Here is a 25,065-nt window from a genome sequence, read left to right as displayed (position 1 = left end):
GCTTCCTCAGTGCATGCCTTGTTGCATTTGAATGACATCTCATGATACTTTCTTTTGGACATATATGTCTCTGACCCTTATATAACCAGAACCATAATATTTCAATGATGTGGGGCAAAGAAAAACACCCATAAAAGGTATCTTATCTATAGCCCTATGGAGATGAAATATTACATCTACTGTGGGTCATAAACCTACTGAGTCATCTATTGTACTATGTATGCTCATTTACAGCTGCATTCCTTCCCTTCCCTTTTACTACAAACCTATTAAGCTTTTGGGAATCTAAAACTCTTTTCATTTGCATTCAGTAGATTAAAAAAAATTATACCACTGAGAACAACAGACTAAATTGAGTTAAGTAATTTATATTTTTAATCTCATTAAAATACTAGTTTATAGCGAGAGAAGCTGCTTATTGCAGTTTGTTTAAACATAATAAAGAAACCAAACCAAAAAATGTTGCTGGGGGAAAGTTTCATATGCCCTGTCCAGAAATTCTCAAAACCGGGAGTAAATTCTGTTACACTAAGTAAATGCAAACTAAATCAAAGAAAATACAGTATGGCAAGATAAGTTCATCTTCTACAAACTCAAAGTGCATTATATGAAGACAAAGCTCAACCAAAACAGAAAATCACATCAGTATATCTGCCTCCATCATGGTATTGTGGGTTAAAACAAAATAAAAATTAGTAATGACTACTTAGAGTGCCACAGATACAGTAGTATAACATAGAATATCAGAATAAGATAAACATTTACATTTTCTGCAGTTTACAGCCACAGTGGTCCTTTAATGCTGAATCACTGCAGCATTTCCAGTACTAACTCTACCTTTTGGCATTTTCTCTTGTCCAAGGGTCTCCAGTATATGTTTGTCCAGATTCACTTCTGAAGCTCGAAATACTGAAATATCAAATTTCACTATCTTGAGAACAGAAGAATGAAACTCCACAACCACGAAATCCCAAAATACTGAAATTTAAAACACCGAACCTTCCCCCGACATAAACACATGCAAAAACAAAAAAGAAATTAAATAACAAAAAACACTACTCTATGTTTAAGCAGGGGGGCAAGCCTCCTTGCTGCCCCACACCCTCTACTTATATATACGAACTCCAAGGTCACACTAACACAAAAACAGCAACACACCTACCTTTACAAGTCCTATACTCCCATTACACACACACACACCACACATATAAAACAATTACCATTCTCAACACCTGTACAAACACACCCTCACCCACGTATCCTAAACTACACCTACAACATCCAAAATCATTACAAAAACACATCCCTACCCTAAATCCTTAAATACAACACACTTACCTACATCTCTGAGCTTAACCGCACACCAGTCACCATCTTCAACACCCAGACACCACTACTTCTTAAAGACGCAGAATACTATACACACACACCGGGAAATACTTACTGCAGATTCAGCATTCTCAGATTTGACAAAGTGCAGTTTCAAACAACAGCACTTTCATTCTTCTGGTCTCGAGATACTGGAATTAAATATTTCAGTATTTCAAGCTTCAGAAGTGCACCCATTTGTCCATAGTTGTGAAGGCATTATATTATCAAGTTCTCCTGCTCTTTTTGTATCTGCATGACTGGCGCCTGGCAGCTCAGACATAGAAAGCTTGTCTCAGATGGGTGGTTAATTTCCACCTTAGAGTAAGAGACTGGGTATCTCTATTAACTGAAAAAGTCATCACTACATTTGTTACAGACTGCTTCCTTCTTTGAGTCCATCTAGGCCTCCATCCTCTGCTCAGCCCTTCTTCTTGGGGAGATGGCTTAAGAACTTATAGATCTTACCTCCTAGGCCTACCAGTAGTGAGAGGTTCAGGACAGAACTTCCCACTGCCTTTTAAGACATATGAAATCTCCTCTTATTATTATTATTATTATTATTATGGCACTTTTGGTCTGGCTTTAGAGTACACAACTATATTTTGTTATTTTTTTGTAATTGACAGAAGACCCATCATTCCTTTTTGTATATGCTGTTGGTTATCAACTCCTGTTACCATTTATTTGTGTAGTGGCTTTCGCTCACCATCTTGAAATGGAGGTGTCTCTTCCTTCTGCAAAATAAAGTCCTATCTTGGATGCTTCTTTGGAGGGGGTGGGAGAAACATTTGGATTGTCATGTTTCATAGTAATTACATACACTTGAAGAAAAGCTCCATAGCAGTATTTTACAGCTCTTGGCTATGCTGATAGCCCTTCAGACCTAATAAGCTTTTCTGAAGCCAGAACTCTTGCTAGTCCAGTCTGTTAGCTAAAGGATTGTCTGACATCTGAACAAGCAAAGGAACATGCGTTCATACCTCCTTTGTATAAAGCTTACCCATTTGTGGAAATGGATGATCAGTCACAGATTCTGTCTCATAGCAGTGCACATCCTACAAGAATAACATTCTAAGGCTCTGTGAGCCAATTTATAAGTCCAGTAAGGCCTAGTGTATAGTCTGACTTAGACTGGAAGAGAACCCAGAGACTGAACTGTTTTTTAGGAAAAGATATTGCAGTGCTGCCAAAGTTCTATTTCCTCCTGCAGGAAAAATGCCTTTAACTTCTGTGGGAAATAAGGGTGTACAAACCAAGATATTTTCTGATTAACCATCTACATGGTGAAGTAGAACCTGATTCCTGGTGTTACCGTAAAAATATTTAATCTTGTTTTAATTTCTTGATATTTGTCTTTACAGTTTGACATGGTGTCAAAATACTGTTTTATCCTGCAACGTGCAGCATGAGTGCTTGTAATATAATATCTCCGTTTTTAAAACAACTTTATATGTCACAATTTAACATGACTTCACATGCATTAATGAAATTTCAGTGACATTTTCCATTTATCATCTTCATACAATATGCTGTTCTCCTCATACCTTTGTATTTCTTCTATTATTCATTCATTTTATTCAGTTCCTGTAAATTCACCTACCTCATTCATCCACTTAATGTTTTGTACAAATTGCTCCCACATATACCATTTATTTCAATGCAGTTTACTCCCTCTCTCTCTTTTTAAAAATCTCACCTCCAATTCTTTTATTTCTTTTGCAATATTCAATTGCTCATCAATCGCTGGCTTATCTTTTGGCTTCCATTTTCTTGTAACTGCTTCTTTGCTGCCAACAACAGTAAGCTTAATAAGGCTTAACTGTGCCTTGTCATTTATAATCCAAAACTCCAGCTCAGAAATTAACTATTTAGTTACTACCATTTGTTCCCCCAACATCTGTGTCAATGCATTCTGTAGGAAATCTTTACAATCAGTGAATTCTGTATATTGTGAAAAAATATGTTCCCACTTTCCTCTCATAGGTTCATAGGTTCATAGGTTCATACTAGGCTATCTGCCCTAGGGCATTTATAAGCCTAGCCAGAGTGTGTATGGCTTTCGCCACCCATTTTAAATTAATTTTGCTATGCCCTTTTCTTCTGTCTAACAGTGACACAGAAGTGATACCCTCTCCCATCCACTCATCAAGATTCCTCTTGAAGAGAGTCAATGAGGGACTCTGCCTAACCTGGACTGGGATTTTATTCCAGAGTGAAGGGAGCCTCTGGGTTATGAATCTGTCCCTCCAGCATGTCCTATTAATTTCAGTGCTGAGGTTTAAGTCCAGCTTGATGGGATTTGGATTTTCTGAGGTGCAGCATGTCCATTAATTCACAGATCGCCTCTGAGCAGGCGGTATGCCACTGAGTACAGCTGGAGTTTCTTTAACTGGGCAGCATACGGCATCTGTTTGAGCCCCTTGATCCTCTTGGTGAGGTACTTTTGGGGTCTTTCCAGTTGCTGCAGGTGTCTGGTAAGGTACATCCCAACATTGTACTCAATTATGGGCCTGATGAGGGATGAGTAAAGAGGCACAATGACCTCCCTGATCTAGATGTGTATATAAAATGTTTTTCTAACCACTTTGGCCAGGTGGTTGTCAAATGAGAGATTGCTATCAACTTGGGTCCCAATGGATTACCACCTATGTGGTAATTGGGATGACTATACACTTTTGAGGCCATGGCTCTGGCACCAGTTGTCTGTTTCTATGAGGCCCTTTTGGAGGATGCTTGTGTCAGCTGGAGAGTCTATTATGGTGCCCAGTTTGCAGTCAGGTCAGCCACAGTCCTTCCATGTTGGCCTGTACGTCCCAAGACTGAGCCTTGTGGGATGCCACTTGTAACTGGTTTGAAGTCTGACATGGCTCCAGCTTTTCTAACCATGTGGGTTCTGTCCTTGAGCCAGTTTGCAACCCATCTAGTGACATAGGGATTTATATTTAAGCTGGTGAGCTTATCTATAATGCCAGGTAGGCTGTGTGGACCACCTTCCCTTGTCAATGGCCTTGGTGACTGTTTCAAAGAAATTGACCAGGTTTAAGAGGCAGGATCTGCCCTTAACAAAGCCGAACTGGATCCAGTGTCTGTAGGTCCCCAATATCTTTATTTATAAGGTCCATGATGATCCTTTCCATAGCTTTGCAGACCAAGCTAGTGAGACTTATGGTAGTTTCCAGGATCCGTTGAGGCACCACCTTTGTGGAGAGGGACCACTGTTGACTCTTTGGGTACATATCCTGTAGTAAGGCTGAGATTGAACAGTAGTTTTAGGTTTGGGTTTAGCTCTTCTTGGAGTTCTTGATGCTGTGTACCTGAGCATCTGAGATGTCTGAACCTGTCAGCTAGGATGTTGGCAATGTCTGTGGGTTGTCATTTTGGACTAATTCTGAGCATATCTGGGAATTGCCACCCAGGTTCCTAACATAACTAAAGAAAGCCTTGTGATTATCCTTAGTGTCCTGTGCAATTTTAGTTTTTGCTAATACTGATCAGAGATGCCTTCCTTTTTGGGATTTTGCTCTGTCATGTAGTAGCTTCCTCCTTCTATTGTATAGTTTGTTTATGGCTGGAGTCCACCAGACAGAGGATTGGGTCTTGGTTTTATTTGGGATTGCATGATCCATGCATTCCTGAAGGTGTTCATAGAATCGTTTATAAAGGATTTTGTGGTGAAGGATTCCACCTCGGTTTTGAGGAGTGTGAAATTGACATTAGAGAAGTTTTTCACTGTGGTTTTCTGGTCAGATGTGAATATCCAGTGAGATTAGTTTATGGTCTGATCTTACCAGTGAGGGATACACTTCTGGTCTGGAGCATAGAGTCCCCATGTTGGTGATGTTGGTGTTCTCCTTCACATTTTCAGTATCTACTCTCTGTCTGGAGAAAGCGCCTTTAAAATCTACTCGATGTGGAACAGTCCTTTGATGCCATCAGTTCCACTCCTACACCTAAATGTTTACACCATGTTTGCTGTTGCTCAAGGACAGGGTTTTGATTTTTATATCCACTGAACCTCAACTGTCATCTTTTTGGACAACATTTCCAAGTCCTTCCTTAGCCTCTTTCCTCATCTTTCACTACAGCACCTGTCTTCTGGTCATCAGCATAGAGGATAATACAATTCTCTACAGGCTGAGAGAAGTCTGAAATAAACCCACTGCAAACTACTGTACTATTTCAGCAGGTGCTTCCCTTATGTATCACAGCAACACCCTGTTTCATGCCTTCCAGTCATTCTTCAATCCAGTTCTTCATTTATGAGCTTACCTCCTAATCTCTGCAATCCCTGTAGTTTTCTTAGCAGGTACCTGTGTGTGGCTGAGTCAGTGGTTTTGTTGAAGTACTAATACACCACATCTACAATACTTCAACATCCAAGTCTCATTTAACCAAGTAATAAAACTGGAAAAGGGTTGACTGGAAACCCCTTCTGACCTGCACTCATGATGATCACTATCCCGGAGATTGTACCCATCAAGGAAAACAACCATTTTTTTGCATGATAATTTTCTTCACAGCTTTCTCTGCCACTGCTGTTAAGCGAACCAGCCTATAGATCCCCCCAAGTTTCCCTGCTATTCCATGTAAAAGGGCATCTTTTTCTTTCTTCCATTTTTCATCCATTTCTCTCCAGGTCAGTTATCTGTTGAAACTTTCTATCATGGTATCTATCTGTATCTTGGAAAGATTCCTGAGGACCATGAGAGACAGCAAGAAAGGCTTGTTCATACCTCTTTTCTGGATGTTATCCTCCATTAGTAAAACTAGTGCCTTCCTTCTCCTCTGTGAAGATTGACTCAAAGTATTCATTTAGTACCTTTTCTTTATGATGCCATCCATGATCTTCACCCTAGCCTTATCTGGCCATATACATCTCCTTTCTTCTTCTTCTTTTTAGCAATATTGTGATGTGATTCTGCTGTTGAGTCTGCTCCATCCATCCTCCCTCTCAAACCTTAGTTGACTTTTATATCCATCTTAGTTACATTCACTGTCTGATTGTCCAGTTACAACCTATGATTAATCATCCAGTAAAATAATGATATGCCATTATAAGGTCCATTTTGTGTTTTTAACCATTTGGGTGCTGGCATGTAGTTTTTGATATGAAACTATCTATAATCGAGTACATTTCAAATGGTGTATGGGTATAACATTCCCTAATAGTCTAACATTATAATAAACTTGGTGATCCAATGAAGTTATATTATTTTTTAAGTTTTTGGTCCCACTAAGAGCAACTGTTTGGGTACTAAGTTACTGGATTATTCTATGCCCCTCTCTTGGTAATATATGGATACACTATTTAGCTGTCTTGTGAATTTTATCCCATCCCTGATGAAAGCTGTGGAGAAAATTATGATACAAAAACAGTTATTTTCCTCGATGGGTATAATATCCAGGATAGTGATCATCATGAGTGCAGGTCAGAAGGGATTTCCAATCACCCTTGTTCCAGTTTTATTACTTGGTTAAATGAGGCTTTGATGACTTTCCACAATTCAGTGACCTTATCCTTTTCCAATAGTTTATTAAAAATTAAACTTAATCTCGGTCTAAGTATATTGTTCATAGTAAATAACGGATTAGGTGGAATCAGATCCAGGTCCGTAGATGTCACATCTTAACTTTGAAAAGGCAGCTAGTATCACTGATTGAGATATCTTTGGACTACAACCTGTTACTTAATTGCATTGCCAATCACTCATGGTAGTCAAGCCAATGTTAGTGTAAACAAGATTAAATTAATTGGCTATCCTACTAACAGCTCTAGTGAGTTCGTTATCAAATAATAGTGAAAATATTGAACTGTCTCTCTTGCCTGAGTTATTTATACATTTATAAAATTATTTCTTGTCCTTGCAATTGTAGATCAACTTACTTTCATAACAAGTCTTGACATCCTTAATTGTATTTTTTTTAAATCCTACTGTTCATTTTAAGTATCTTCCTATTGATATCAGTTGAAAATGTCGTAAATGTTTTATCACTTCTCTTTTTTTTTTCTTAAATTGTTTTATTAAGGACTTATTCTACCAATAAGGAAATGATGACTTGTTTTCTCTTCTCACTGAGGAATAAACACAAGCCTGCAGATATTCCTCAATAATTTGATATCCGTAGCAAGTGTCTAACTCTGTACCTGGGTTGATCAATCAATCCTCATTAACTGCAAAGGTAAATAATATAAGGGACCCTTATCACATTCATATTTCAGTAATTGTAATATTGAATGGGTTGCTGTGTCTAATACAAAAGATACAGAACAGTGGTCAGATGTACCATGTGGAGAAAGTAACTTTAAAGAAACTACCTTTAAGGGTACATTAGTGCTAATAAGATCCAGTGAGCTATTTCCTCTAGTATTAAAATTAACTAGTTGAGTCATCCCATGAAAATGCAAAATATTAATAAATTCTATGCATTCATCAGCCTGGACATGGAAAGGCTTACAGTAAGTTGTCCCTCTCTGATGTTAAGATTAAGGATTTTACAAGGGCTTTCAGGACTTCACTGTTTAAATATGAATATGCCCTCTCTTGACAGTGATGGAGGAGAGGCAGAAAGATACTGTTACGCCCACCTCCTGGGTCTATATCATATAAGCGAATGCAATGAATTGCGAACGCTATATAATAGACCCACAATCCCCAAAAACCCAAACTGTCGAATACACGAATCAGTGCCTCCCACACACCCCCTACTTAAAAATACCAACTCTGAGATTGCACCACAGTGGAGGAAATGGCAAAGTCCCAAAAACTGCCCAGTGATTTTTTTTCCCTAGGAAAAAAATCGTTGTTCCATGCTTTCAGTATGTTGCCATTTCACGTAATGACATACAACTAAACAGCATTCACAATTCATTGCATTCGCTAAAATAATAAGGACCACCTCCCATGTCACAAAGGGAGGAAAGTCATTGGAGTGGAGTATCCTATCACCATGAATAATACCTAAGTTCAAAGATAAAATAAACGGCTTCATCAATTTGCTAGTTAACTGGTGTCATTCACTGGAGACCCAACGTGTGTCTTCCTGGGACAAGGTGGGTAATAGGATCTCCTGTTTTGCCAGACATGAGCTGCACCTCTTGTCTCATGGCCTTTGCTTGCCAACCCTATAGTGCATTTAACAGGTGAAGTTCAGCTCATGGACTTACCAACTTACCAAATTCTAATTTGCACAATATCAAGGTAACATTGCACAGTGCTAGAAGCTTGAACAGCAAAGTATCTGAGCTTGAGGCCTTCCCGTACTTTGAAGACTTACATATTTTATGAAGTTACAGAAGCTTGGTTCCATTGAAAAGCCAGCATTCCCTCCTTACCAGGGTTCAGCACCTACCATTCATGCAAGTACACAGGAAGTACACAGGGAGCTGTGGACAAGTATCTGTTTTTGTTAAGAAACATATTCCATGACATCATGCATGAAACTTGTAGAAGTCCAGGTAACAGGTAAGACTCAATAAAACTGCAAACCATACTATTACCAACTATATGTCTCCCTTTGATCAATCTCATAATTATCTCAGTCAGATCAAAGTGCTCTCCCTCAAACTGAATGCACTTATTATGAGTGACTAGGTACCCCCAACCCTACTTCTCCCCAAATTACAACAGGTTAAGTTCTAGCAGCCCTATATAAAACAAAAAACAACCACTTTCATCAGCCCTGATAATGCACTGGGCTACCTAGATATTAACACTATAGTCTGACTGATTGTAACAAGAACCAATCTGCAAAAAAACTCAAAAGATTCAGATAGAATAAATCAAGGAGGCAGGGCACTACATGGTCAGTCATTAGTTTATTTTCCAAGCAAAGCAATTGACAAAGTAGCAGCTGAAGATATCAGTTTATATATCCTTTCTAACTAACACAGAAACACCTAACTACTTGGCCTTTAGCCAGTAATATGACTACATAGTATAGGGAGGTGCTGTAGTCCATCTCTTTCCTGGAATTGTTAGGAAACAAGATCAGTAACACTTCCTTCTTGGAAGATGGGGTGTTGTTTGGTACACTTCTTAGAAGTTCTGAGATGTTGTTTGGTACATTCTTCTCAGAGGGTTCTGAGATTTTTTTTAATAAATTTTACATTGTCTCCTGATGCCTTAGCAGGGTTTGGAATAATGGAATAAGCCACTCTGTAAAGCAGAAATAAACCCGTAACAAGTATCTTACTATATATATATATATATATATATATATATATATATATATATATATATATATATATATATATATATACACATATGGGTCTACTACCGTAGATCAAAATTACACTATTTCAAAATACGATAGTAGTGTCCCACTAACGCGAAAGTGCACTTTAACAAAAGTGCACTTTCGCGAACGACACTAGAACGAAGGGTTAGGGCTTGGGTAATGGATAGTGGATAGCTAGTAGGGCTATCCACTATCCTTAACCCAAGCCCTAACCCTAAGGTCCGTGACTACCGCACCACAGTGCAGGAAATTGTATTTCCTCCACTGAGCAGTGGTTACGGACCTATTTCCTGTACTGTGGTGCAGTAGTCACGGATCTTAGGGTTAGGGCTTGGGTTAAGGATAGTGGATAGCCCTACTAGCTATCCACTATCCTTAATCCAAGCCCTAACCTTAAATTTGTCACTACCGCACCACAGTGCAGGAAATGTCCCGTTCGACTTAGTGACTTTCGTGAAAGTGCACTTTCGCTGAAGTGCACTTTCGCGTTAGTGGGACACTACTATCGTATTTCAAAATAGTGTAATTTCGATCTACGGTAGTAGACCCATATATATATATATATATATATATATATATATATATATATATATATATATATATATATATATATATATATATATCTATGGGTCTACTTCATAAGATCAACAGACCATTTGATCAACATTCATTTAAAACATGAAAATACAATAAAAACTACACAATTTAAATGAAAATAGATGGGGGGCTTCACCCCCCCCAGCCCCCAATGTGAGGGGCTGTGCGCCCCACACCCCCCTAACTATATATATCAACTCCAGGGTCACACATCATTGGGGAGGGGGGCAAATCCCAGGTTTTGCCTTGAATACTGGTTGTCGACCAAATGAGCTGTCGACCAAATGAATGTCGATCAAATGGTCTGTTGATCTTATGAAGCAGACCCATATATATATATATATATATATATATATATATATATATATATATATATATATATATATATATATACATTATACATGTTTTGTAATATAACTCCTAAAACAAAATACAGCGTGGTCTGTCTACTGTTAACACAGCAAAGAAGACACTTTCCACTGCTTGTAGTATGGAAGGATATATACAACAGAACATGGAAAATTTTAAATCATTCATTAGGTGCAGGTTTATTAATTTAGTATTATTTTAGTCAGATAAAACCCTGACGATATACCTTGTGATTCAGAAAGGTTTACCATGATGTGGAAGACTTCGCTAGCATTACCGATTCAGAGACCAGTTTCCTGCCATGGTTTCCCTAGTAGGGACTATAGTTGGAGAATGGGCTTGGTGCAGAAGCTGCATACTAATGCAGCAGTGCAAGGGAGAGGCTAATGCTAATTAGCCATGTGCTCTCCCCAGGGACATGGCCACAGATTCCGTTTAACTTGCCAAAGTGATTCATACACTCACTCTGCAAAGTTAATTTTTTTCTCTGGAAAGAAAAAGTGAATGCCTTCTTTAATAAGAGCAGTCACTTTACAGGTAAATAGAGCACAGATGTGTGTACATGCGGGTGTGTGTCTGTAGGGGCTTGAATACAGCTGAATGAGTGTGTGTGTGTGTGTGTGTGTGTGTGTGTGTGTGTGTGTGTGTGTGTGTGTGTGTGTGTGTGTGTCTCTCTCTGGGTGGTAGCACTATGGGAAATAGGTAGTGGATGACAAATCTTATTTGTGTGTGTGTGTGTGTGTGTGTGTGTGTGTGTGTGTGTGTGTGTGTGTGTGTGTGTGTGTGTGTGTGTGTGTGTATATGTGTGTGTAGTGGTGTGACTTAATGTTAGCAAGTCTGTGGAGTGTTGTTTTGGATGAATGAATGTGTTTGTGTGGGAAGGGAATGTCTGTGAGTGTGTGTATGTGTCTGAATATGTGTGTGTGTGTGTGTGTGTGTGTGTGTGTGTGTGTGTGTGTGTGTGTGTGTGTGTGTGTGTGTGTGTGTGTGTATGTAAGTGGAAGCCTATACTAGCTCAATGCATGGACTGCTAGAGAGAGCACTAGAGCGGTCAGTTCTGGCTTGGCACTGTTGGATTCAGAGACCTGGTAATGAGCTGCTAATGAGGTGTTTCTCTGTGCAGCTTTACCATGACTTTGAATTGGAGGCTTTCTCCATTGTACTAATGAAGCAACCCATGATGGCCAGTTAGCATGGGCAAAGAGAATCTCTCTAAATCCTAGCCATAATCAACACTCACTATGCAGTGGTTTGACCAGATCAGTTATACAGAATCACGCAGTGTTGATGTAGACTGTGGGAATGGAATCCATGTTTGCAGGATGTAAACTCAACCAAAGCTCATTATTATAACTCCTCACGTGGCTAGCTTTTTACAATACCTGTAAGTATCAGATACAGCTGTTACATTTACAGTCTTCAGATTAATATGCACATAGTAACAATGGCCGACATGCCATAATATATATTTGCCCAAAACAGCCATCCTATATAAATAAGCAATATTGTATGTCTTTAGAAGCATCACATCTCCAGCAAATTGTTACTAATAAAGAACGTGTTGCTTTTTTCACAGAATCCTGGGTACTATAGTGTGAACGCCACAAACATTGCTGTCTGGCATGTTCCTAATACAACGCCACTGGAGATGTGGAAATCCAAAGCCATCCTGAGATATCACACAGGGAATAACTTCCTAACTCCTTTAGGAGGCAACCTATATAATCTCTTTAATGTAAGTAACTTTTGTATTTTATTAATTATTTCTCCACTGGACGTTTTCACTAGACATTGTGAAATTAGTACCTCTCACTAACATATGCAATATAAACTGTCTTTTTTGGAGCAAGAAAGTGTGGAAAGTAATTTTAGCCATCTGGTTCAGTCACTAAATGAAATAACACAGGTAAAATGAAAACAAAGAAGACAAATAAGCACTTAAAGTGAAGTAAGAGTTGCAGCCATTTTAGAAATTTATGTAAGAAAGTACTCGGGCAGACATCTAAGTAGCCTATAGTTATGTGGTTACATTGGCTGACAGGTCTGGTTAAGAGAGTTAAAAAAAAACCTTCTAGCTCCTGACACTGTTTTATATGTGGCTCCATTAATCCACCACCACCAATCAGATTCCACTTAAGGCAACTGATCACCATGCCTGGTCTAAATACTACAGTTATTAAAAGATATATCTTACTCATGTTAGCCCTCTGGCTCAAAGATTAGATTTCTGTATATAATGCAAATGACTAATGTCTGAGAATGGACTTAACAACTGGAGAGCTGGCTGCATCATAGAGGATCGGTCAGGTAACCAACTCTCTTCTTGGAGGATGGAATAAAACATCCAGTGGGACTAGAGTGGCCTCTATTTGTGGTTGAAAGTGTGTAGGGTGAGCATTTAGGAAAATGCATTATTGTGCTTAAAGTGTCATGCTGCATGGAAAAAAAACAGAAAGAAAATGGAAGGCTTCCACTCATTTGCCGTGGATTGGTCAGTAGCACTGATTTTTTCTCAGACGAACCCTTTCTTACTGTTGGGGGAAATCCCAGACTATGTACAAGGCAAGCACTGATATCTGTCAGAAGAAATTTGCTACTGGAAGAATTCCCACTATGACAGCATTCTCATGGGCAACTGATGGGACAGCTGGTCATCAGGGAAAACTTGCACTGGGCTGAGGACAGTGACATGTGCCCATGACAGGTGATTGTATGGCTTTCTGCTGATGAGAGTGATACAAAAGGAAATAAGAATAAAAAGTTGCAAGAACGACATTGTTCACTCTAAAACAGAGACCTATCCAACTGATTAAGTAGAGATACTAGCAATAACACAGGATTGCCACAAACCTGTCACAATATATAGCCCAATATATAGCCTCAGAGCTAAAGGACTCATATGAGAATGTAATTGCAGAAAAAATGAAAATGCAATTGATGACAAAAGCCTGAGTGCATGATTTAGTGAATGAATGATGTGTATTAAACCTTTGATTACTAGAAGAAGGGGATCTAGATCCACATTGACATGAGAAAGGCCTGGTAAATGGCATTACCATACCAGCAGAGAATATAACAAAGTCACATAAGAAAAGCTCAGAATTATGTTTCAGATGAATTATGATGACAGTTTGCAAAAAAGTAGACTGAAAAGAATCTCATGTTTTGCTGAAAATTTTAAAACAGAGAACAGAGAAGCAAAGACCTTGTAAATAGGGGCTATGTCTACTGTAGCATTTGTATTAAAAATATTAAAAATGGGGATAATATTCTTCACAATAAATTGATCTTTAGTATCAGAAGCAACATATAGTTACAAAGCAAAGCCAGTTTACCACAGGGAATTGAGGCTGTAAGCTACTAATAAGGATATCCTCTAGCCTAAGATTTTATTCCTTCAGTTTCCGTTTACCTATTAAAATCATTTAACCAGTGCGTCTGAGTCGCCCTCAAAAAAGGTACTTGTACCTAATGTATTTATCTGGTTAAGTGAACAGAAAGAGTACCAGGAAGTCATTGTTATGTTATTCATTTCTGGTCACCTAAAATGCAAGTACCATGAATGTTCATATAATAAATTATGAAAGTGGCTCTTTATAAAATGATAAAATACTGGAGGAACTCAGTGTAATAAAATAGAAAACAAGCTTTAATTCTACATGACTTATCACTGGACCTGCCTTCTTTCATACCTAACAGTTACTGAAACAGTAAAAAATGAGCATCTTAACAATTACTATCAGGGCGAACTTAAGTTAGAATGAAAATAAAATGATTACATGGCTCAAGAAAGTAAAAAAGGACAAGTACAGCAATTTATCTTAAACTATCACGCGTTGGTGTTGCACATTGATTATGGAAACCTAAAAGCATTATAGAGTAACTAGGAAAGTACTAAAATCTGATGGCTGGCAAAGGTGGGAGGTTGGTGTAATGGTTAAGTTGCTTACCTTACAACGACAAGGTGCAGGGTTTGACTCTCACATGAGATAACTGGCTAGGATTAAAATGGCCTCCAAGGGGAGTTAGCTTAGTACTAATCTATGAAGATAGTCTGTGGTAACGTTTGATTATAATAAGTAACTCATGAATCATATAACAGTCATGAAAATGGGAGAGAAAGTAAATTGAATGCTGGGTGACTAGGGAAGGTGACTATAACAAATGTGAATTTAGTATTCATACTGTATTATTACGGTGTGGCCACATCTGAAGTACTGTGTAAGGTTTACATTTGGAAGATATAACACAGGAATAGACTGGAGAGAATGCAGGACAACTGAAGAAAGGCTGCATTGAAATCCATGTGAGAATGAGTAGGGGGGAGTTAAAGTATACATTTTGAATGTGAAAGCAAGTAAACCAGAGATGAGTTAGACCCCATGTGCAGCATACAGACAGAAAAAAACAGTGTACGGACTGAAAAAATGCACAACATGGGAATGTCTGTCAGGTATGAAAGACTGACAAGTAAACAGGAAGGCATTATCAAGCTACTGTGGTGCTGTTTAGAAGACAAGCATTTTCTGATGGAGAGAATTCACTGTACTTCCGGAACATTCTTACAGAGGGGATATGACATACTTTTCAAAAGATGAGCGTCAGGAATCCAGGAATCTGTATGGTGCTTGTATGGAAAACTGGTAATGGGGGAGGTGATACGATTATGAGTTCCATGCAGCATATGTTTTATGTTACAAAAATAAACGTTGCATGCTTTGAACTAGTCAATAGCAGGCACCTTTACAACAGCAGCTTTAGAATTTTTGTAATGGATAAGCATGCTGAGCTGTATTATAAATATGATCTGTTTCTGAACGCAGGTAATGCAAAAGCAGCTGTACATAAGAATTCTCACTGGTTGAAGCAACATGTTACAGAGTTTTTGCTTCACCCTCCACTGGTATTCTTTGTGCACATTGCATTATTTACATACTGTACACACCAACAAATAACAGCAGGACCCCAGTTTGAGCCTAAAATACTAACCTTTGTATATTTCAGTCCCTAGATCAATAATTAAATTTGTCTATTAAAGTTTTCAGTTAATTTATTATTAGGTAGCATGCTATGAATCATAGTTATTGAACTACCAAAATGCGAACCTATAAAGAAAAAAAACTGTACAAGTTTACAAAAGCTGCAAAGAATCCTAATGAAAATAATTCTCCTATCTTTAAATATTATTACTAAGACCACAAAATATTCATTTGCCTTAAAATAACAAGGGAGAGGAGTTCACAAAAGATATACCCCAAAGTTAACACACAGCATCTCAGTGCTGACAAAGCATCCAATGCCCCAACTGCAGCTCTGTTTAAAGAAAATGACAAAGTATTTTGCATAGATGAATAGGGACTTTCACACAGGTGGTTTGTTTATCTATTTATTTATTTGATATAGATAACCAGGTAAGTGGGTTGGTTCAAAGACTGTTTTCAGTCATAATGCAGGCTCACATCAAGTACAGTCAGTAATTTGTACAGCAAATATAAGTTTTCAGTTTTATATAGCATTTGGTAAATGCAAGTGTTTCTTTTTTTACTTTTTACAACATACTGTTCTAACTACTACTACTCTGTATTATTTAGTTAGGTTAGTTAGAAGTCAAACATTGCTAATATCAGTTGTCTTCCTTTTGTGTTGTAGTTATTTCAGAATCTTACATATGTACTGTTGTATTAATCTAGTTATGTAGTACAAGTTCCAAGTGGAGGTGGAGTCAAAATAAATCATGTTATAAATATTCAAAATGGAGGTAGAGTCAATGTCCTGAATGAAGAAGAAGAAGGAGCACTTCTCCCAGCATGTCCATTAAAAGAAAAGGGAATCTCTCATGGTAGATACTCAGAGAGTCAGCCTGGGAGCTCAGAGGATGGCTCAACACAGACAGCCTGAGGCTGGGAGATTGCCGAGAGATGAATCCTGGACCTTACATGATAGAGCAAGAAGTCAGAATCAAAGATGAGTCTCTGGGAACTGGTCTATAAAGAAGAATACAGTTGTCTTAAGGGCTGCAATATGTTCTTGTTTTAAAAAAGTCAAAAAAGTTAATGTAAGTACTGTGGCTTTCCTTGAATAATATTGTTTGGGATACAGAAAGAACCCTACCAAAGGAGCTACCTGCTGTGTACAAAAGGAATTGTCTCCGTGACTGTGGAAAATGTGATTCAGAGACATGTTTAGCCACAAAGAGGAAAAATGTCATTATCCACTAATTAGCATGTCTCTGAATCATGTGGTGCCACCAATAGTGAGAATCAGCACTTTTCTGTAGTAATCACCACTGGCAATCCATACATCTGTTTGGCATTGGTACCTCTCCTTGAATTACTGATCCATACATAAGCATACATTCAAACACACATACACACACACACACACACACACACACACACACACACACACACACACACACACACACACACACACACACACACACGCACACACACACACACACACACACACACACACACACACACACACACACACACACACACACACACACACACACACACACACACACACACACACACACACACACACACACACCATACATTCCATGTCTCTAAAGTGTCCTTGATTTTTACAGAACTTCCTTGATTTTGCCTCTTATACCAACTCTTTCCTTTGTAAGTTACAGACCATTACAATTAATAACTAATGTCAGCTATTAATGTTTCATATTCATCTGCAAGGAAAATAAAGATGTTTTATGATCTCTACTAAAAGCTTTGCATAATTTTTTCTTGGAGAGGAATGTTTTAAGATGATGATAGCTTAGTGGGACTAGCCCGATCAGCAAAGGATAAATAAATAAAATAAAATAAATTATCTCTTGGATTTAGGACACAAAGGGGTCTGGATGGTCTGACAATCTCTCTATGATATCCCTTACAGTTTATATTTCTTATTGTTCAGAATCTGGCTTGCAATGATAACTGTAGATGTTAAGTTGCCAATCTCGCCTTCGTTCTTGCTGTTTGGGATTGGAGCCGATCCTCGGCTCTGACTTGGCCATCTTCAATAGCTCGAGAGCTGTTTACTGGCTCGAGGCTACCCCTTATCCCACGATGCCTAGCGCTAGCTACTCAGATCTCATTTGCCGCTTCAGTTGCAAGGTTCGTGGTACTTGCTCAGGCTCATATAGTTTTCTTCTACTACCTTTTCAGTCAGATTAGGGATTTTTTTCTGTCCTTATTATATTTGTCTAGTAGTCGCTAACTAGTTGTGATAGTTTAGTGTTTTTTTGTGGGCTTTTCAGAACTTGTTTTAGTTAGAGAGTTCTTCCCTTCCCCCACCTCCCCCTTTCCCTATCCGATAGCTTACTCTGTAGAATTTTCTTCCTTTTCCTTGTTTTAGGTAGCTGTTTTAGTTAGAGGCTTCCTAATTCCTAAAAAAAAAAAAAAAAAAAAAAAAAAAAATAATAATAAGATATATCTTTATCTTGTAGTATGTTGTGTCTTATTTGTGGTTTGTGTGGTAGTGTTTACTATTATTTTAGTGGTATTCCTTATTGTGTATTATGTCTAAGGAATCCAAAGTGTCGGGATTCAAGAAGTGTAACTCATGCTGTCAGAAGATGTCTCTGACAGATGGGCACACTTCTTGCGTATATTGTCTAGGCGCTGTACACTTGCAGGACTCTTGCTCTATCTGCCATGCATTTAGCCCAAGAGTTCTGCAGGAGCGCAAGAATAAACTTATTTTGAGAGGGTTGCTTAAGCCTCAGGACTCACCGGCCAAGACTTTGCTAGTGAAGTCTCCTAAACTGGCCAAATCATTGGCTCCCAGCTTGGACCTTCCACTTCGGTTCCAGCCGGAACTGAGGAGACTGCTTCCTCATCGGCTCTAATAGTCACCTCGGAGCTGTCAAGGACTCAGAAAAGACCGAGATCCCCTTCATTAGAGTCCATTCATTTGGCTCCTTGGTCTCCCCTCCTGCAAAGTGACCATAGTCATAGATCTTCACACTCTTCTCAGTCCTCCAGGCTCTCAGACCATGATGTGGAGAGAGTGGTCAGCAGGTTATTGAAGTCGCAGGCACTGGCCAAAATGTTGTCCAGCCCCCATCAACAGGTGTCGACTCCATCTGTTTCTATCGATGTTCCTCCTCCAACTCCATTGAGCTCAGAGCCGGAGTTTCCTGGGGTTCAAGTCGTGGAACTGTCAGCTCCAATAATGATCTCTCCTTCTGATCCGTCTTCAGCTCCGATCCCATCGATGGTGCCTTCTGTCAAGGGATGTGGGCGCTGAGACTCCCTCGTCGGCTCCGAGGGGGCAAGTGGCATCAGACCCTTGTCCGACCCCGCTTTCCCTCTCGGAGTGTCGACGCAGGTGAGCTCGGGTCCTACATCGGCCTCGGAGCTGTCTCCCTCAGTGCGGAGGAGGATTCCAGTCTCCTCAGAGCTGGAGCCTTCTCTTCATCGTGGCAGGGACGCCTTCGATGTCATGAGGAGTATGCTGGCCTCTCAGCCAGCTCCACCTTCGACCCCACTGGCTCCATCCCCCATAGTGCCTGCGTCGACCTCTGCCCCTCCTCCAGACCCCAAGTGTGGGGAACCAGCGCTTCAGGGCACCCCATTGGGTGTTTCCTCTTCCTCTGAGGCCTCCCCTGATCATTCAGAGGAGTCCCCTTGGATGAAGAAGTGCAAGAGGAAGCACATTGACTCCCCCGAGTATGTCACTTTGGATATGGATTTGGATGAGTCGGAAGAGTCCCCGAGATCCCCCTCTGAAGATGTTTCCTTTTTGGACATCCTAGAAATACTTAAGCAGAGGGGGAACTGGAATACCCTAGCCCCTACTGCGGCTGAATCTGTATTTCTGGATGCGTTCGGTTCCGGACCTTCCACCTCCTGGGTTTCTCTGCTCTTTGATCCACTAATGTCTGTGGTGCCTCAATGGGCTTGGTCAGCCCCAGATACAGTGGAACCAACTCTGAGGAGACCAGCCAAGTTTATTACTGCACCCCCTGATAAGCAATTCCTTACTAAGGGTGTTCCCGTGGATGCCATGGTGGTAGCAGCAGCTACTAAAAAGGAGTTAGCGGAAACTTCTTATTCTATCCATTCTCCTAACAAGGAGTCTAGGACCATGGACAGATATGGGAAGTGAATGTTTGCTTCAGTGACCTTTTCCATGAGGTCACTGAATTACTTGTGCCATTTTACCAGGCTTCAGAGGGATCTCCTGAAAGAGCTCGGAGATACCCTGCAGGATCCTTAGCTGAAGGGGCCCAGGCTAAAGTGGCCTGTCAGCTGGCAACCCTTAACTCAGTAGTCAACTCCTCCATGAGGCTCATTTCCTATGCAGCCGATGGGGCAAGTAGAGCCGCAGGCACATGCATGGCACTTCGGAGACATGCATGGATGCGGCTGTGTAATTTTGCGGAACCCTTCAGAGCATCATTCACCAACACTCCCTTTGACAGTTCCTTCCTTTTTGGACCACAGGTGAAAGACACTCTTACTAGGTGTGAACAGGAAGGCAAGACTCTCTCTGCCATGGGAGTCCATTTTTCCACTCCCTCTAGACCATACCCCAAGGGTCAGAAGAGTGGAAAGATGTGGTTTCGGAAATCCCAGGGATCTTCGCCTGACACACATAGTGATTTTTCCTCCAGGGGCAGAGGAGGAAATAACAATAATAACAGATGCTGCCCTCGTGGCAGAGGGGGTCCGCAGAACCAGGGCAGTAGAGACTCCTTCTCTGACAAGCCCTTCCAACATCCCTGAGGGGTTGCCCGACTGTCCGTCTCTGGAGGCAGTTGGGGGAAGACTTTCATTGTACCCAAAAGCATGGCTACATTCAATAATATCCGGAGGTTACAGAATTCCTTTCGATCAGCCCCCTTTACCATCATGCAAGTCCCTCCCAGATGTTCCACCCAATCTGAGGGACCAAGCAGTTGTAGAAGTTTCAAAACTGCTAGAAAAAAGAGTCATCCAGGAAGTCTCGGCAGACCAACACAGATCCGGAACTTACTCAAGGTTCTTTTTGGTACCAAAAAAGACAGGGGACTGGAAACCTATTTTGGATCTCAGCAGACTGAACAAGTCTGTTTAAAGAACACAGTTTCAGATGGTCACACTACAGTCCATTCTACCCTTTCTGGGTCAGGACAATTGGATGTGCTCTATAGATCTCCAGGATGCGTACTATCACATCAAAATGGACAGATGCTCCAGGAGGTTCCTTCACTTCCGGCTGGGAGCCAGTCATTACCAGTTCAGAGCTCTGTCCTTTGGTCTCACCACAGTCCCCAGGGTGTTCACCAAATGTATGGCAGTGGTCATGGCTCACCTGAGACGTCAAGGATTCCAGGTGTTTCCCTATCTGGATGACTGGCTCCTTACTGCTACTACCAGGCATCAACTCCTTCAAGCCATGGACTATACAATCTCAATTTGCTCCCAGCTAGGCATTACCATAAATTTCAAAAAATCTGCCTTATTGCCCTGTCAATCTATTACTTATATAGGAGCAGACTTAGATACAAGGAGCATGTCCGCAAAGCTACCCTTGGACAGGGTGTCCACTATTCGCCAGCAGGTTCATGTCCTCATGCAATGCAAAAGAGTGCAAGTCAGGTACGTCCTTCAGACTCTAGGTTCTATGGCGGCGGCAATTCTTCTGATACCCCTGGCCCGCTTCCACATGAGAATCCTGCAGTGGCTTCTGTTCACGCAGTGGTCCTTTCAACAGCTCCCCATGTCTCACATGATCATCATCACAGAAGCATGCAAAAGACACCTTTCCTGGTGGATGGTCTCCCCACTAGTGATTCAGGGCAGACCCTTCATTCAGCCTCCTCCGGTTGCTACAGTGACCACGGACGCCTCCCTGATAGGGTGGGGGAGGTATTATCAGGGAAGGACAGTCCAGGGCACTTGGCAGGCTCACAAGTACCATCTGCATATAAATGTCCTAGAGATGAGAGCCGTGCTCCTAGCATTGCAAGCTCTTCAGGACTCTCTTCCTTCGGGGACCATTGCAATTCAAACTGACAACATGTTAGTGGTGTGGTACATCAACAAGCAGAGGGGAACCAGGTCCTACCCCCTATGTCGAGAAGCCCTCAGACTCTGGCAGTGGGTAATTTCCTCCCAATGATTTCTGATTGCAATGCACATCCCTGGGACGTCCAACGTCATAGCGGACAGGCTCAGCAGAGCTATTCTCATGCCTCACGAGTGGTCTTTGAATCAGATAGTTGCGGATTTAATCTTCCGCAAATGGGGTCAGCCTTGTTGTGACCTTTTTGCCACCCCCTTCAACAGCAAATGCAGCAGCTACTTCTCCCTTCTTCCGCTTCCTGGTCACCCTCCCAGAGACGCTCTAGTCCACAATTGGCCTCAGGGACTTCTTTATGCCTTCCCTCCATTTCCCCTGATACTGAAACTCATTCAGAAAGCTATGTTGTTGGGTTGCAAAATGATCCTCATTGCCCCTTACTGGCCTTGACAGATTTGGTTCCCTTTTCTACACCATTACCTACTTGAGTGGCCTTGGACTCTGGATCCGATTCCAGACCTACTGATTCATCAATCAGGCGGGCTGCATTAATCCCTTCAAACACTCCAGCTCACAGCTTGGTTGCTCCACTTCCAACCTTAGCCAGGCTTCCCAGTATTTCCCCAGCCATTCGCAACATTATTGTTTCCTCCCATAAGACGGCCCCAAGAAGGACTTATGCTAGTAAATGGAAACATTTTTCTTGTTGGGCAGAGGATAGAAATATAGATCCCTTCACAGCCCCTATCCATGAGATCTTGGAGTTCCTAACAGAACTCTTTCATTCAGGATCCACTTCTGCTACAATCAGGGTTCAATTAGTGGCCATTTCAAATTTTCATGTCGGTTTTTCTAATACAGCATTATGTCTCATAAGCTATGTAAAGTGTTTCTAAGAGGGGCTACTCTCCTTAGACCCCCAGTGAGAGATCCCCCTCCTCCTTGGGACCTTAATTTGATACTAACCTCATTAATTATGCCCCCTTGGGAATTTTCTGGTTAAAGGTTTATAGTGCCTGAATATTTGAACTGTATCTTACTGAAATTGGTTCACCTTGTTTGCTCTAGCATAGACTAGATCCAGGCCTACTGAATCTAGCTTTGTTTATATGCTTGTTGTTTGTTTGCTTGTTATTTCCCTGGAAGCTAATTCCACCTAATACGCAACTTCTCAGCGCTTCTGTGGATCACTAGTGATATCTGCATTGCTTACTGTACTTATTTCCTTGTTTCACTTGAAAGAAAGTTACTGTTTGTCGCTTTTGCATTTAGTTACTTGTAACACATTGCACTCAAGTTACCTGGCACTTGCTCACTAAAGCAATTATATAAGTCAGCACTAAAAATTAAAAGCACTACACCCTCACTCCCCACTGGCCCTTGTTTTCAATTAAGGATTTCCCAATATTATTCTAGCATGTCCAAAGGTCAGTTGTCAATCTCCTCTCCGGTCCAGCTGGTGAATCTGGGAATCTTGAGGCAATGTTATAACTGCCTCATGTACACAGACAACCCTCTCCTCCTCCCACATAACACAAATACTTTAGAGATGCAGCTATTTAGCCAAACTGGAGGCTGAGCTCTCTCAACTCAGGACTGGCAAGACCAGACAGGAGGAGAAGGCAACTACACACACCACAAAACCAGCCTCCACATAATGCTACCACTCCACTGAATCAAACACATAAACACACAAAGACATACTTGGAGGCTCTGAGTAAAATTTACCTAAACAGCAGAGGCCTCCAAAGCAGACACCCAAACAACTGCTACCTCAAGACACCCCACAAGCAACACATAAACCACAAAAGCAGTGTGCAAAGCAGTCACAGCCCTTAAGGCCAAATACAACACCAAACATACTTGTCATAGGTGACTCCATAGTCAGACACACTGACGCCCCACTCACCAGGCTGAACAAGGAGAGGGTCACAGTAAGCTGCCTATCGGGCTAGAATCCGCCACATAACACAAGCACTGGTCACTCCATGGCAAGTACAAATATGACACAGTCATTGTCCATGCTGGTGTGAACGACCTGAGACGCACCTCCCTGACTACATGAAAAGAGACATAGAGGAGCTCTCTGATTATGTAGCCCAGGCAGGTATGACCCTAACCCTGAGCAGTATCCTTCCTTCACCAAGAATGATGCCACAATATAGAGACAAGATGATCAGCTTTAACAATTGGCTTAATGTCTGGTGTCATTCAAAGGGGATCCAGTGTCTGTCTGCCTGGGATGACATGCTTGACAAGCCACGCTTGCTTAAAGGGACGGCTTGCACCTGTCACCCCTGGGATTCTGGATATTGGCTAAGGCTCTTGCCACCCCCATAGTGCCTTTTAGGCAAGGCTCAAATTCTAAACCTACCACCCTAGAAAACAAAAATGGGAAGAAACTGAGGGTAATGCTGCTCAATGCCAGAAGTCTAAATCTCAAAATGCACGCACTCGAGGCCCTTCTCAGTATGGAGAACATCGATGTCTGTGCTGTAACTGAAACCTGGTTCAAGGCTCCTGAGAGCACCCCGCACTATTAGGTTTTACCTCATATCATGCTCCGCCCCAAAACCCAGACCACACCACAAAAGGAGGGGGTGTATCCATATTCATGAAGGATACTCACACCTCCAGGTTGGTGGCAATGCACGAAGCTTCGGAAACCATCCAGGTGCAACTAACCATAGGCAAAACTGCTCTACAAATTGTAGCATGCTACAGGCCACTCTCTCAAACTCAGGAACCCCACACAGCCTTCCTGAAGACACTGGAGGGTATAAATGTATCTCCAAACACCATCATATTGGGTGACTTCAACTACCCGAATATAGACTGGGAACATTACTCAAGCCCTAACTTTCTAGCCCAACGGTTCCTGGAGTTCATAAATTCAAATGCCATGGAACAGCTAGTCACTGTTCCCACGAGAGGAGAAAATATACTAGATCTCATGCCCTGGAAATCTCCACAAGATCCCTCATGTGCGATCAAACCCTTCCCACCCCCAAACAAGACTCATGTGAGTTCGCAAAGAACTTCACCTACTCAGCCGGGTGTCTATCCTTAAGCCCCTACCAGAGGAACCAACCCAACGTGGAGGCCCTTCGAATGCTCTATGACCTCTCCAGCTACTGCCACTGGCCCATCCCAAGGCTGACCAGACTCTTTCCCCCAAGCCCAAGTGTGGGGAACCAGCGCTTCAGGGCACCCCATTGGGTGTTTCCTCTTCCTCTGAGGCCTCCCCTGATCATTCAGAGGAGTCCCCTCAGAAGAAGACTTGCAAGAGGAAGCACATTGACTCCCCCGAGTCTGTCACTTCGGATATGGATTTGGATGAGTCGGAAGGGTCCCCGAGATCCCCCTCTGAAGATGTTTCCTTTTCGGACATCCTAGAAATATTTAAGCAGAGGGGGAACTGGAATACCCTAGCCCCTACCAAGGATGAATCTGTATTCCTGGATGCATTCGGTT

At 41.2% G+C, this 25,065-nt stretch overlaps 1 protein-coding gene across 1 annotated transcript in view; it reads left to right on the top strand.

Annotated features, from left to right (window-relative positions):
- Positions 1–25,065, top strand: part of LOC122791533 (intelectin-1a-like) — a 175,315-nt gene that overhangs the window by 53,699 nt on the left and 96,551 nt on the right. The window contains exon 6 of the mRNA XM_044059275.1: positions 12,152–12,310. Within this exon, the coding sequence (XP_043915210.1) occupies positions 12,152–12,310 (159 nt within the window). The remainder of the gene's footprint in view (positions 1–12,151; positions 12,311–25,065) is intronic.

The sequence above is a fragment of the Protopterus annectens genome, chromosome 17.part0 (genome assembly GCF_019279795.1).
Source record: "Protopterus annectens isolate FY-2018-M chromosome 17.part0, PAN1.0, whole genome shotgun sequence".
NCBI classification, from domain to species: Eukaryota; Metazoa; Chordata; order Ceratodontiformes; family Protopteridae; genus Protopterus; species Protopterus annectens.
This window is presented reverse-complemented; position numbering and strand designations above follow the sequence as displayed.